This window comes from Rana temporaria, chromosome 5 (genome assembly GCF_905171775.1).
Source record: "Rana temporaria chromosome 5, aRanTem1.1, whole genome shotgun sequence".
Classification (NCBI taxonomy): Eukaryota; Metazoa; Chordata; class Amphibia; order Anura; family Ranidae; genus Rana; species Rana temporaria.
This window is the reverse complement of record NC_053493.1, coordinates 315,355,156-315,371,121: the sequence shown is the minus strand read 5'-3', so window position 1 is coordinate 315,371,121 and position 15,966 is coordinate 315,355,156. Positions and strand designations below refer to the sequence as shown.

At 41.5% G+C, this 15,966-nt stretch overlaps 1 protein-coding gene across 2 annotated transcripts in view; it reads right to left on the bottom strand.

Annotated features, from left to right (window-relative positions):
- LOC120940974 (chloride channel protein C-like) overlaps window positions 1-13,089 on the bottom strand; it is a 226,564-nt gene extending 213,475 nt beyond the window's left edge. For both annotated transcript variants that reach the window (XM_040354173.1, XM_040354174.1), the window contains exons 1-2: window positions 12,955-13,089; window positions 1,219-1,261 (exon numbers count right to left, since the gene is read on the bottom strand). In XM_040354173.1, the coding sequence (XP_040210107.1) occupies window positions 1,219-1,261; window positions 12,955-12,964 (53 nt within the window). In that variant the 5' untranslated portion in view covers window positions 12,965-13,089. The remainder of the gene's footprint in view (window positions 1-1,218; window positions 1,262-12,954) is intronic.
- Window positions 13,090-15,966: the final 2,877 nt, after the last annotated feature.

Sequence of the window (15,966 nt, the reverse complement as noted above, 5' to 3'; positions counted from 1 at the left end):
TAAACACAGAGATCCACGTCTTGTCAGGGAGAGGAGACTGATGGTGTCTCCCTTGTACATAGTCACAACCATCGGTCACCTCCCCCAGTCAGTCCCCCCCCCCCCCACAGTAAGAATCACCTAGCAGGGAACACATTTAACCCCTTTATCACCCCCTAGTGTTAACCCCTTCCCTGCCAATCACATTTATACAGTAACTAGTGCATATTTATAGCGCTGTTCGCTGTATAAATGTGAATGGTCCCAAAAATGTGTGCAAAAGTGTCCGATGTGTCCGCCGTAATATATCGCAGTCCTGACAAAAATCGCAGATCGCTGCCATTACTAGTAAAAAAAAAATAATACAAAAAAATGTCATTCTATCCCCTATTTTGTAGATGCTATAACGTTTGCGCAAACCAATCACTATACGCTTATTGTGATTTTTTACCAAAAATATGTAGAAGAAGAATACATACTGGCCTAAACTGAGGAAAGAAATCGTTGTTTTTTTTTATTTTTTAAATGGGATATTTATTATAGCAAAAAGTAAAAAATATTGTGTTTTTTTTTTCAAAATTGTCGCTCTATTTTTGTTTATAGCACAAAAAATAAAAGCCGCAGAGTTTGTAGAAACAAACACGCTTTTAGGATACTGCTTATCATTTTTCCCCCCAAAAAAAGCCACATTATTTTCCCAATTATTCCTCTAAATGACACAACAGATAACCATATAAGGGTGTTATTTACTAAAGGCAAATCCACTTTTTAATACAAGTGCAAACTACAAGTGCAATTGAAATTGCACTGAAAGTGCACTTGGAAGCACAGTCGCTGTAGAACCGAGGGGGACATGCAAGGAAAATAAAAAACAGCAAAATAAAAGCATTTTAGCTTGCACTTGATTGATCATTAAATCAGCTGAGCTTCCACTCATTTCAAATCTACCCCTCAGATTTACAGCGACTGCACTTCCAAGTGCACTTTACACTTGTAGTTTGCACTTCTAGTGCAACATGGATTTTCCTTTAGTAAATAACCCCCAATAAGAGAAAGCAAACATTGCATAGTAAATTTAAAGGCAATACTATGTTTAGTGTAGCACTAGTGAGCACATGAGAGCTGTTCTATGTACCTGTTCTATGATAGCCACTATTTTAAGTTTAGCACTTTTGTACATCTGCCTGCCTACCTTACCTGCTTGCTATTCCACAATGTTAGGTTCTTAGTTCAACTTACTGGTATGAGCCCTTGATTCGTCTGTATCCAGACCTCCAGCATACTGTAATGAAAGAAGAATTTCACAGTGTATTATAAAAAACCCTGGTGCAAACACATATTTCCATTGAGTATGTACAGAATTTATGTGAACTTTTTGTGATATGTTTTAGGCTCCATGTACACTGGCTTAAAAATCGTTGCTTCTACAGGAGTTTTGTGTTTTGCCTGTAGAAACCGCTCAATGTTATCCTAGGTGTCTATGCACATTAGGACGATTACAGGCAAATTTTAAAGGGGTTGTAAAGGCAGAAGATTGTTGACCCTAATGCATTGTATCTATTAAGATCAAAAACGTTCTGTGTGTAGCAGCCTCCCCAGCACCTCCAAATTACTTACCTGAGCCCCTTCTCCCTCCAGCGATGTCCACGAGTGTCAAAGCCGTCCGGGACACTCCCCCTGATTGGCTCAGACACAGCAGCAGCGCCATTGGCTCCCGTGGCTGTCAATCAAAGTCAGTCAGCCAATCAGGGGAGAGAGGGGACTCTGTGTCTGAATTAATACAAGGAGCTCTGACTCATCTCGGGTGCCCCCATAGAGAACTGCTGCCTGAGGGGGCACTCAATAGGAGGGAGGGGCCAGAAGCAACAAAGAGGGACCCGAGAAACCTACTGCACAGAGGAGGTAAGTATAACATGTTTGTTATTTTTTTTATTTTTAAGAAACAAGTTTTTTTAATCACTTTAAGTTCAATGTCTATGATCTATCAAAACACCCAGATCCTTCTCCACCATTGATTCCCCCTAGTATGTATGATGCATGCATATTCTTAGCCCCCCCAAGTGCATAACTTTACATTCATCAACATTAAACCTCATTTGCGACAAAGTTGCCTAATTAAACAGTGCATTGAAGTCGGCTTGTAGGTTAGAGACATCCTACAAGGACGTTATTCAACTACATAGCTTGGTGTCATCTGCAAACACTGAAATGGTACTTTTAATCCCAGACCTAATATCATTTATAAATATATTAAAAAGTAAGGGTCCCAACACTGAACTTTGGGGTACACAACTGATAACCTTAGACCATTAAGAGTAAGAATCCTTAACCACTACTCTCTGAATTCTGTCTTTTAGCCAGTTTTCTATTCATTTACAAACTGATATTTCCAAGGCTGTAGACTTAAAGGGGTTGTAAAGACACAAATATTTTCCTCTTAAATTAAAGTCTGACAGTAGCTGATAAAGTAAAAAGTAATGTTTTGCATTATAACTAGTTTGATACCTGTTGAAATTGAGCTGTTTTATTCACCATCATCACTCCTGAATCATAATTCTCACTGACTTCCTGGTTTGCGGTGCGCATTCATTTTGCTACATCACGGCCTAATGGAAACTACAGTTCCCATTAGGCTTAGCCTCCATGCCTGTGAGGGATAAGAGAGCATCTTCACGCAGGGCTGTAGTCATAGGGAGGGGGTGAGCACATTCTGCTTTCCACCATGCAAAACGGCTCAGATGCTGGTGGAAAGCAAGAAGAGGAGAGACAGGAAATGGCATTTTCAAACCTGGATTACTGTATTTTGGAGGTCAAAAGGAAAAACGAGGTAAGTGATATTTAAATGCTCTAGCTTACAGCAATCAATTGATCTAATAAAAAAACGAACCTTTAGTGTTCCTTTAAGTTTACACATTAGACGTGTGTGGGGAACTGTATCGAACCCCTCTGTCCAAGGCTTTACTTACCTCTTCATAAAAAAAAAGTCAGGTTTGTTTGACAACTTCTGTCTTTCATGAATCCATGCTGTCTGTTGCGTGAAATATTTATTTCCAGCAAGAACTCATCTATGTGGTCTTTTATTAAACGCTCCATTATCTTCCCGACTAAAGAAGTTAAACTAACAGGTCTATAGTTACCGTATTTATCGGGGTATTGCGCGCTCCGGCGTATAGCGCGCACCCCTAATGTGGACCCGCATTCCTGTAAAAAAAAACATTTTAGTACTTACAGTTTTGGTGTCTTGCGCGGCGTCCATCGGCGGCCTCGTCGGGTCCGGCGTCCTTCTGCGGCCATCGTGGTGTCCTCCTCGCTCGATCCCCGCTTCCCGCGCTGAGTTTGAACCACTGCGCCGGCATATACAGAGCGCAGTACACTCGGGTATAGTCGGGCAGGCTTGGCTCCTCTCGCGTAAAGGACGTACAGGACGCACAGGATGTGACCGCGAGAGGAGCCGAGCCTGCCCGACTATACCCGAGTGTACTGCGCTCGGTATATGCCGGCGCAGTGGTTCAAACTCGGCGCGGGAAGCGGGTATCGGCGTATATCGCGCGTATATCGCGCACCCACCATTTTGCTCTGATTTTCAGGACAAAAAAGTGCGCGGTATACGCCGATAAATACGGTACTTGGTAAACACTTTTATCTTTTTAAATATAGGCACCACAATGGCCCTGTGCCAATCCAGTGGTACTACTCCAGACATTAAAGAGTCCAGAAACAATGGCTTTGAAATAACAGAGCTCAATTCTTTTATGATCCATGGGTGGATGTCATCTAGTCCAGGTGCTTTAATCACCATTATGCGGTCTAAATATTTCAGGACCATATACACTTTGAGTCATTGTGAATCATTTGAGGCTGTGTCAATACCATCCCCATTATGGACATGAGCTCCCCCATGCTCCTTTGTATACACAGAGCTGAAGAAGGTATTTAATAAATGTGCCTTCTCTTTGTTTCCAGTCACCCAATTTAGATTATTCAGACCTGACATTTTTACTATGAATATATTTAAATCATTTTTTTGGGTTTGTCCTAGTATCTTTTGCAATCTGTCATTCATTTTGAATTTTGAATTTTCGCAGCCTTTATTTCCTTTTTACATATTCTGTTATATTATTTGTAACATGTAAATGGTTATAGTGTTCCTTCATTTTTATATTTTTAAAAGCTTTATTCTTATTATTTATAAGAGTGATATTTATATTTCTAGAGTTGATATGGTGGAAATAAATTAATGGCAAAGTATATTCCTTCTGGAATAAATGTGTTTGGGGATGGATTATAAAGAAATAGACTTTGGATATTTTTTTTTCCACTAGTAATGGTGCCGAAGAGTGACTTATCGTGGGACTGCAATATTGCGGAGAACATTCGGGCACTAACTGACACTTTTGTCACTTTTTCGGGGACCAGTGACACTATTACAGCGATAAGTGCTAAAAATATGCACTGTCACTGTACTAATGACACGGGCTGGAAAGGGTTTAAACATCAAAGGGTTAACTGTGTGATTAGCCTGTGTTTTATTACAGTGAGGGAGGTGCTTTTACTAGGGGAAGACATGGATCCATGTCCCTGATTGCAGAGACACAGTATCTATGCCTTCCCTCTTATCAGAATGGCAGCGATTGCTGGTGGACATCGAGTCTGCTGTACCCACTGCAGGGCTTCTGCTGTGTATGGCCGGACAAGGGGAGGAGGACTTAAAGCGGAATTTCCCCTTTTGGATGGCTTTCCACTTTAAAGTGAATATAAACCCTCCATATACCCAGTGAAGTGAACGGTCTCAGGTGATACACAGAGATGAAACAAATCTCCCAACATGCGTTTTACATGTATATCTTCTGTATTTACCTTGATATACTGTTTAGAAAGTGCACGTTCTGTTAGAATTTTCACTTCCTGGTTCCCCTTTAGGAGGGGATCATTGCTATAAACGGTGAGACAGCTTATTGGAGGAAAGGCACACACACCCTCCCCCACACATGCAGATGTTGCCTGTGTATAGTTTAGCAGTCTGCTAATCTATTCATAGCAACCTCCCCCGACACACAGTTCAGGCTCCCGTCTCGGAGAGCTTATCAAAAGTTATCAGGCCCATAACAAAGGATAGAGTAGAATAGAGTAGGGAGGGAATACAACATTAACCACTTAAGCCCCGTACCATTATGCAGCTAAAGGACCTGGCCACTTTTTGCGATTCGGCACTGCGTCGATTTAACTGACAATTGCGCGGTCATGCGACGTTACTCCCAAACAAAATTGACATCCTTTTTTTCCACAAATAGAGCTTTCTTTTGGTGGTATTTGATCACCTCTGCGGTTTTTATTTTTGGCGCTATAAACAAAAATAGAGCGACAATTTTGAAAAAAAAAACAATATTTTTTACTTTTTGCTATAATAAATATCCCCCAAAAATATATATAAAAAAAATTTTTTTCCTCAGTTTATGCCGATACGTATTCTTCTACATATTTTTGGTAAAAAAAAAAAAAATCGCAATAAGCGTTTATTGATTGGTTTGCGCAAAAGTTATAGTCTGTACAAAATAGGGGATAGTTTTATGGCATTTTTATTAATAATTTATTTTTTACTAGTAATGGCGGCTATCAGCAATTTTTATCATGACTGCGACATTATGATGGATACATCGGACACTTTTGACACCATTTTGAGACCATTGTCATTTTTACAGAGATCAGTGCTATAAAAATGCACTGATTACTGTAAAAATTACACTGGCAGTGAAGGGGTTAACCTGTAGGGGGCGCTGAAGGGGAAAGTGTGTCCTAGGGAGTGCTTGTAACTGTTAGGGGGCATGGCTTGTCGTGACACATCAATGATCTTTGTTCCCGATGACAGGGAACACGATCAGTGACAGTGTCATTGTGACCCGATCGCGGGACACCGACGGCGATCGGGTCCTGCTGGTGCAGTCACGGAGCTCACGGCAGGGTCGCGAGCGCGCCACCGGTGGTGCAACCGCGCAGCTCGCAAATTAAGATGGAAACGTACCTGTACGCCCACTTGCGGAGTAGTGCCATTCTGTCGACGTACATCGCCGTGCGCCGGTCGGGAACCGGTTAATGATGTCTGTGTTCCTGTTTGGGAGATTCACCCTCTCTATTTGTCCTGTTTACCATTATCACTGAAAGTGAAATTGGAAGACATTTTTTTTTTCTGGTGACCCTGGTTACAACGAGGCATTCTGTCACTTTGCAGAGATTTCTCCTCACTTCCTGTTTTGGCTATGGGACAGAATGTAAGGGAAATTTCCCCAGTGGGACATATGGCAAAAATAAAACTGACAGGGGTTACTTATAACCCTTCCTTGTGTTCTTCAAAATGAAAAAAAATGGCTTATGATACATTTTGCTTTTTATACAGTCAACAGAAAATATTAAAACTTGTTAGTAAAAAAAAATTAAAATGCACAAAGGGTGAACTCACTCTAGCACCTTGAACCGGTCCCAGGCATCGACCCCCCTTGGGCCAGTTCATCTGTGAGTGTATGCAATTGGGAAAGGGAGGGAAAACCGGGAGATGGGGAGGGACGAAGTGTAAAATAATAATGTAACAAACGACCCAACATTGGATCTATAGTTGGAACCATGGCTAGTGGTAACTACCATGGTCTCCATCGTCAATGTTAATGGAAGCAGGCCTATATAAGGGGAACGGGAACAAAGGGGAAGGGAAGGGTAGTAGGGAAAGATGAGGCACAGGGATTGTGGGACTTTAACATGAAACACAACACCAAATTATATTGAATCAATTAATAAAGTAAAATGACATTTAATGGATACAATAGAGCATAGCAGAGGTGAATATACATCACAGTAAATATTATACAGAATAAAAGGCATGATTGGTAAATCAAAAATTATTACATACTGAAACATAATAATGCCTATAGTGTACCGTAGTATGCATCACTGTAACCAAATGTAAATGTGAGACTATAGAATAAAAAGTCTAGGTAGTTTTGGTAACCAAAACATGTAATGAGCATGGTCAAATTGACAATGTAAAAATTAATTAAATGATCCATAATTCTCAGAGATAGAGATCAATGATGTGATAAGATTGCTGGGACAGAACATCAGTAAGGAGCTCGACGCGTTTCGTGGATATATTTCCACTCATCAGGAGCAAGTAGGGCCTGGATAAATCTGTAAATATAATAAAAATAATACATAAATTCACTAAATGGTAGTTTAGTGATTGTGACTGGAAGAGTAGGGGGCATAGGGTAGAGTCCCATTACTCTTACCTCTGAGTAGATTGACAGTCAGAAGTAATAAAAGGTAACCGACGATAATGACGTCTAGGAACGTTGTGGGATATAGGATCCCCGGGGGGAACTGAGGTGGTGGCGATACGGCAGCAGCCCGGCAAGAACCACTAGGAAATGGACAATGGGTAGAAATGGAATCCCCAGTCATTGACCATAGTTGTGAACAGTATGCGGTAGCAGTCCATGGAGTTCCTGTAAACATATTAGGTGATGGTGGTGTGTCATTGTACTAGCCAGCAGCAGTGGAAAAATAGAACAAATAGTGACACGATCCCCAGATGAGATGGCTCAAAGGGGGAGAAAGAAAGTGCCCCCTACTCTTCCAGTCACAATCACTAAACTACCATTTAGTGAATTTATGTATTATTTTTATTATATTTACAGATTTATCCAGGCCCTACTTGCTCCTGATGAGTGGAAATATATCCACGAAACGCGTCGAGCTCCTTACTGATGTTCTGTCCCAGCAATCTTATCACATCATTGATCTCTATCTCTGAGAATTATGGATCATTTAATTAATTTTTACATTGTCAATTTGACCATGCTCATTACATGTTTTGGTTACCAAAACTACCTAGACTTTTTATTCTATAGTCTCACATTTACATTTGGTTACATTGATGCATACTACGGTACACTATAGGCATTATTATGTTTCAGTATGTAATAATTTTTGATTTACCAATCATGCCTTTTATTCTGTATAATATTTACTGTGATGTATATTCACCTCTGCTATGCTCTATTGTATCCATTAAATGTCATTTTACTTTATTAATTGATTCAATATAATTTGGTGTTGTGTTTCATGTTAAAGTCCCACAATCCCTGTGCCTCATCTTTCCCTACTACCCTTCCCTTCCCCTTTGTTCCCGTTCCCCTTATATAGGCCTGCTTCCATTAACATTGACGATGGAGACCATGGTAGTTACCACTAGCCATGGTTCCAACTATAGATCCAATGTTGGGTCGTTTGTTACATTATTATTTTACACTTCGTCCCTCCCCATCTCCCGGTTTTCCCTCCCTTTCCCAATTGCATACAAGTACTAGGGATGGGGACAGTGGTCTAATCTTAGCCACTGCCCCAGTTAAAGTCCCAACACACACTCTTTCCTTCATCTGTGAGTGTAGTGTGGGTGCGCTGAACCGCATGCTGTAATTGGTTAAGCATACCAAGCCCGGGACTGCTTGGAAGAAGTGGTTCTGGGCACTGTGGTAGGGTATGGTTTGCTTTAGTGGGAGTGCCAACTGTGCCAGAGCACAGTTCTCTCCATAGAGTTCTGAAGCAGCGATCACTGATCTGGTTAGCAGGGGAGTGTTTCAAGCAACACATAAAGCGGGGGTTCACCCTAAAAACGATTTTCTAACATTACATCCAGCTCACTCTCTACATTCACAGTATGCCGTTTGTTTTTTTTGTTTTTTGCTGTACATACCTCGTACAGCTATTTTCTTCCCCGGCTTCCGGGTCGGGACTCCCGCGGGAATGGGCGTTCCTATCCAGCAGGTGATTGATGTGATGACAAAAACGACCTCACCCCGTCGCATAAGGAGTGTCACGAGTTGCCGAAAGAAGCCGAACGTTGGTGCGCAGGCGCCGTATAGCGCCGACTCGCAGTTCGGCTTCTTTTCGGCAACTCGTGACGCTCCTTATGCGACGGGGTGAGGTCGTTTTTGTCATCACATCATTCACCTGCTGGATAGGAACGCCCATTCCCGCGGGAGTCCCGACCCGGAAGCCGGGGAAGAAAATAGCTGTACGAGGTATGTACAGCAAAAACAAAAAAAACAAACGGCATACTGTGAATGTAGAGAGTGAGCTGGATGTAATGTTAGAAAATCGTTTTTAGGGTGAACCCCCGCTTTAAGCAGCCTATTGATGAGTAATTTTTCTTTCATTCAACCACTTCAGCTCCGGAACTGCCCATTTTTTGCGATACAGCACTGCATTACTTTATCTGACAATTGTGCGACACTGTACCCAAATAAAATGTATGTAATTTTTTTCCCACAAATAGAGCTTTCTTTTTCTGGTATTTGATCACCTCTGCGTTTTTTTTTTTTTTTTTTGTTTGCACTAAACAAAAAAAAGACACAATTTTGAAAAAAAAATTAAATTATTTTACTTTCTACTATACAACATACCCAATTTTTTTTTTTTTAAAAATCGAATTTCTTCATCAATTTTGGCCAATATGTTTTCTGCTACATATTTTTGGTTAAAAAATATCCCAGTAAGCGTATATTGATTGGTTTGCGCAAAAGTTATAGCATCTACAAACTATGGGATATTTTTATGGATTTTTTTTTTACTAGTAATGGCGGCGATCAGCGACATATAGTGGAAATGCTACATTGTGGCTGACAAATCGGACACTAAGTGACACTTTTGACACTTTTTTGGGGACCAGTGACACTAATAAAGTGATCAGTGCTAAATAATATGCACTGTAACTGTACTAATGACACTGGCATGGAAGGGGTTAACATCAGGGGCAATGAAAGGGTAAATGTGTTCCCTGGGAGTACTTTCTAACTGGGGGGGGGGCTTGTACCGTAAGAAGACAGAGATCCGTGTTCCCTCTTAGCAGAAACACAAGATCTCTGGCGTCTCCTGTCACAGAACGGCAGTATGCCTTGTTTACATAGGCAGACCGCCGTTCTGTCTGCCTTGGGAACGATCGGCAGGTCCCATCGGTCATCGGGGTCTGCCAGACACGCTAATCTGCTTCCACTGTGTCAAAGACCCAGAGTAAAAAATGTACGTACAGGTACCACCCTGCCACAGTATATGTACGTGGGGTGGTCCCTAAGCATTTAATAAGGGGTTGAAGAAATTAATTGATTTCCCCATCTACACAATCGATGGATGGGGGAATATTGTCAGAATACACTGATCAGCACTGCCGACTATAACCTGTGGTGCTGATCAAGCAGAGAAAATCTGACAGACTGCCTATGCATGGATCGAAATCCATTTGGTCCCTGCAGGATACCATGTATGACTGGTTTTACATTTCTTTATTGTTCAGTGGGAGTGCAGACCAGCAGAGGAGTAGGAGGGGGCATGGCTCAGTTTAACCAGCCCCAATGTGAGTGCACCCTTAATTAGTTTGAGAACCAAATATATAAATTATTTCAGACTGCACTGGCTACATCCCTTTAACATTCACATCTTTACTAAATTGCTGTGCAGTCCCCCCAGACAACCCCCCCCCCCATCCAGTACTGGCTGCTTTGAATGGAGGAGCTGGACAGAAAGATCAAGCATTTTTGGCCACTCTTGATGAGTGCAAATGACAGCTCTCAATTATATTAACCCCTGCTAAGCCAGAAGATTAAATGGGAATTGATGGATGAAGATTTAAAGAAAACCTGCAGCCAGAAGCACAAGGGACACTGGGCAATAATAGTAAGTCATGTCACTTCTGCTGATTTTTGTGTTTTTCATTTTAAATACACTTAGACAAATGTTTGACTTCACAGGCTTTAAGCTGGCCATACAGTTTGCTTTTCTTTAAGCCAGTGGGATGAATAAAAAAAATACTAACAGATTAATCCATCCACACAAAGCTTGAAGCCTGGTACACACAGGCTGACTGTTGGGAAACATTTGCCAGTTCAAAATGTGTATGTCGGTCTGTCTGACAGAAGCCGATGGATGGAAAACCAGCAGTCGACTGACTGACTCCCGATTAGTCTAGGCTTTAGGCTTTAATTTGTTGGTCATTTATGTGAAGTTCATCTACATTTACTACAATGCTGATGTCTAAAGTCTTGTACACACAATCGGATTATCCGACGGGAGTTGTGTGATGACAGGCTGTTGTCGGAAAATCCCACAGTTTGTATGCTCCGTCAGACAATTGTTGTTCGATTTTCCGCAGACAAATGTGGGATAGCATGCTTTAAAATTGTCCGCCAACAATTGTGTGCTGTCGGATTATCCGATCGCGTGTACACATGCCCGTCGGACAAAACTCCAAAGTACAAACACGCATGCTCGGAAGCAATGCTCACCATAACACAACATTAGCAGAAGTTGCCCAAAGGGTGGTGCTAAAGAGCTGAAAAAACATGTAGTTTCATGTTTGTTGGCCGACAATTCTTTGCCGTTTGTATGCAAGACAAGTTTTTTTTTTTTATGTGTGTATTTTGTGCGTGTACTCGAGAGAGGAGCCGGACAGCCCGCCCTACCTGCTCCGCTTTGAAGCCCAATGGGGCAGAGGGACTCCCTATAAGGGAGTGAGAGGATCTAGCCCGCTCAACCAGCCCCGTTAGTCCTTTGCCTCTCTTTTTCGAGACCGCGTGGTCAAAGTGCGTGCATGTTAACCCAATTTTGAGTGCGTGTAAGTGTGGTGGTTTTTGTGGGAGGGGGGTTGGCGTACTAAGCGCAGGCTTACCTTGCATAGCACACCCACCGGGAGCCGGGCTGAGACCACCAAACTCAATTCACATGCAGCCGAGACCGGGATCTGAACCCCTAGCTGCAGAGGTGAATGGCTTATCAGCGCAGTGCCAATCGCGTTGAGCCACCGCAGCTTGTTATGCAAGACAAGTTCACGGTCAACGCCCTTCGGACAAAAGTCTGAGGCCGCGTACACACGATCGGTTAAACCGATGAGAATGGTCTGATGGATCGTTTTCATTGGTCCAAACCGATCGTGTGTGGGAACCATCGGTTATTTAACCATCGGTTAAAAAAAAGCAAACTTGTTTTAAATTTAACCGATAGTTAAAAAACTATCGTTAGTAGGCACAACCATTGGTTAAAAATCCACGCATGCTCAGAATCAAGTCGACGCATGCTTGGAAGCATTGAACTTCATTTTTTTCAGCACGTCGTTGTGTTTTACGTCACCGCGTTCTGAGACGATCGTTTTTTTAACCGATGGTGTGTAGGCGTGACGGACCATCAGTCAGCTTCATCGGTTAACCGATGACAACGGTCCATCGGTCCGTTCTCATCGGATGGACTGATCGTGTGTACAGGGCTTGAGGCTCTGTCCGCAGAAAGTCTGATCATGTGTATGAGGCTTTAGGGTGGCTTTGTTGCTCCTCCATAGATATAGGAGCCACCCTAAAGCAGGAAACATGTTACTGACTGCATCACCAGGTGAAAATAAAGGGGGGGGGGGAATCTAAAAACAGAAAACCAATGCAGCCACCACATCTAAGCATTGGCAAGCTGCAATATATCGCATTTTTGTTTGTGAGTTTAATACTGCTTTAAGGAGAACAGAAAGATGGAGCCCTTTGAGGTACAAATATGAAACAAATCCATGAGAAAAATAGGCTCTTAATAGCTAAATAGACATGAACAAATACCAATTCCACACCTATGTGATATTTATGTTTGTAAATGTAACAATTTTCAGAGAATGTTATCATGAGGTAAAGCAAATGCAATTCAAATTTGTACAAAAGGTTTTAAACTTTAAATGGCAAACACAACTATATAAATCCAATAATTACAAAGCCAGCAAGCATGCCTATGACCTTTTCTACCTCAACAACCTAGATAACAATACTGAGGAAATGTTGCTGATATAAGTGCACACTTCTATATTCATATCCAGGCACAAATAATATTCATAGCATATCTTCCAAAAGCTGCAATTATGGCATAATTACTGTTTTCCGCTATATATTGTAATAATAGGGTTACCTGAAATCATGGTGCATACGGTAAAGTGCAGTTTGCTTCTTGTGCTATATTTCCTTTTAGAACTTAGTCCAGAGTCAACATGACATTTTACTGAGCTCCTTCTGTTGATCCATCAACAGCTTTACAGGGGTGAAAAATAACTAAGTTTCATTTCATCCTGTTTAAAGTAATAACAATACAGCAATGTAACAATGCTTGTCCGTCTAGTCTCTCTAGCTCCCCACCCCCTATTCTGTCTAGTTGGTGTTTCCATCTCTATTTTGTAGCAGGTTAAAGAAGATGCATACAGAAGTATTGAAGAAACTTTATTTTGGTGGTATTTGATCACCTCTGCGGTTTAAATTTTTTGCGCTATAAACAATAAAAGACCGACAATTTTGAAGAAAAAAAAATAACAATATGTGTTACTTTCTGTAACACATACCCAATAAAAACAATCTAATTTCCTCATCAATTTAGGCCAATATGTATTCTGCTACATATTTTTGGTTAAAAAAAAACAATAAGCGTATATTAATTGGTTTGTGCAAAAATGATAGTGTCTACAAGCTATGTTTTTTTTTTCTTTTTTACTAGTAATGGCAGCGATCAGTAAGATATAGCGGGAGTGTGATATTGCGGTGGACAAATTGGACACCTAACTGACACTTTTTGAAGACCAGTGACACCAATATAGTGATCAGTGCTAAAAAATATGCACTGGCTGGAAAGGGGTTAACATCAGGGGAGATCAAAGGGTTAACTGTGTGCCTAGGTTGTGCTTTGCAGAAACACAGAATCAATACCTTTTCTTCTCACAGAACAACAATCTGCCTTGTTTACATAGGCAGATTGTCATTCTGACTGTGTCCGGTGTAATCGGCGGACATTGAGTTCACGGTACCCACTGCTGGGATCACACAGAGCGGGAGCAGGTCACTGGTGGAGCATGAGCATGCCTCAGAACCAGACGCGTCAGATAATGTACTATGTACGTGATCTAGCGCAAAGTAGCTGCCGTGCTGCAGTAAATGTATGGTGGGCGGTCCGCAATTGGTTAAGGGTCCATTAACACCAGGTAAAGTAGGACTGAATTGGGTGGCTATTCCAGCACAGTCCCACCGCAAGACAAGCCACAGTGCCACTTGGCCAATTTAAATCACCGTGTTGCCGTGAGTCCACTGCCTCGCAGCATGCTGTGGCTAAAATAACCTAATGAAATATCACGTGACATTTCAACAAAGATTGTTTTTAAAAAAAACAAAAACCCTATTGGAAGAGCACCATTCAATGATAAGACGCATTAAAAACAATCGTTTTCTATGTGCCCCATTCACACTGCAATGCAGCCCAAAGGTGCAGTGAGCTGCGATAAAATTCAGAAATGCAACATTTTATTACAATGCACAGAAAGGCACAGTGCGTCACCACACAGCACTGCAATGTTTTTTGTGCTCTTCAAATAAAGTTTCCACAAAAAAAGGGAACTGTGTAATGCACTGTGTAAAGGCTGAAGGTTTTTCATGGTATGGAAAAGGGGGGGGACCCCACGCCATTTTTTAGATTGCCAATGTTCTATCGAATAGTGCCCTCTGTCGAAAAATGCCCGCTCTGGCATGCGCATGATTTCCCGATCAGCTGTCTTGATGGCGTGAAGACGCATGCGCAGATCGTAGGAGGCACTATCTGACACTCTGATGAGCAGCGAGGGAGAAATGATCTGCAAAGCACCAAGGGACAATGCTATTCTCCAATTCTAACTTGTGCTTTCGGGAAAGGTTCAGTGTATTGAAGGGTGGTTTTTTTAGTGTTGTTGGATGTGTTTAGTGTTTTGTAGGGTGTATTTAGCTAGCAGAATCGAAGAATAGCATTGTCCCTTGGCGCTTTGCAGATCAAATCTCCCTTGCCACTCATCAGAGTGTCGAATAGTCACAACAGCTGATCGGGAATTCAGCTGTTGTGCTGTTCCGATAGAACACTGTCATTCTTTTTTTTACATTCAACTGTCAGTGAGGCACCTGCCAACAGCTTACGAGTCATCGGTTTTTAAGGACGCGGCGGCCGGCTCCCTGACCCGCTCCTTAATGACAATTTATTCTTCATACAGAATTGAAATCAGTCGATCAATTCTGGACCGATTCTAATTCGAATGGTTCTGAAAATTTGGGATTCGTTAGTAAAAAAACGAGACAAAAAAAAAATTCTGTTCTGCACATGTCCAGAGACTTTGTGGGGCACAGACAAAACAATCACACTAGTCAAAGTCATAAAAAAGTTACCCTTATCCAAAGTCCCATCAAAATCGCATCAAAGTCCCATCAAGTTGCACGGGAAAGTCGCAATGGAAATCGCACAATTTTGAAGTCGCACAAGTGTAAATGGACTCTTGATCTTTAGTTAGACCTCATATAGAATACTGTGTCCAGTTCTGGAGACCTCACATACAAAAAGATATTGATAAAATAGACCACTCAGTCTTTTTTCTGCCGTCACTTTTCTATGTTTCTAACAAACTTTATTGAAATGTCACACAATGATATTGTTCTTTCAGCCACCGTGCTGGAAAAAAATACTATTTGCTATACTTATTTTCAGCGCACACATTGTAACATGGTGGTGTGAACTGGCCATGTAGGAGACCAGGCTTTGTGCCTTTTCTTGCGGTGGGACTTCGCTGGAATGGCCACCCAACCCAATCCTAGATGTGAATCTACCCTTAGTAAATCAAATCCAATGAGTCACAAGCAATCCGTTAATCTACTGTGTTTCCCCGAAAATAAGCCCGGGTCTTATATTAATTTTGGCAACCTAAAACACACTAGGGCTTATTTTTGGGGGATGTCTTATTTAATTATGGTATGTACAATGATCTTAAAGTGGTTGTTACCCTAAAGAAAAAAAAGAAAAAATCCTTTTCCTTTAAAGCATGATAGTGCTTCTGCTGTGTCATTTATCCATCTCCTGTGTCCCATGTCTTCTCCCCCTCCCTGTCAGGTCAGGAGTCAGTATTTTGATGTAAAAAGCATCTTAAAA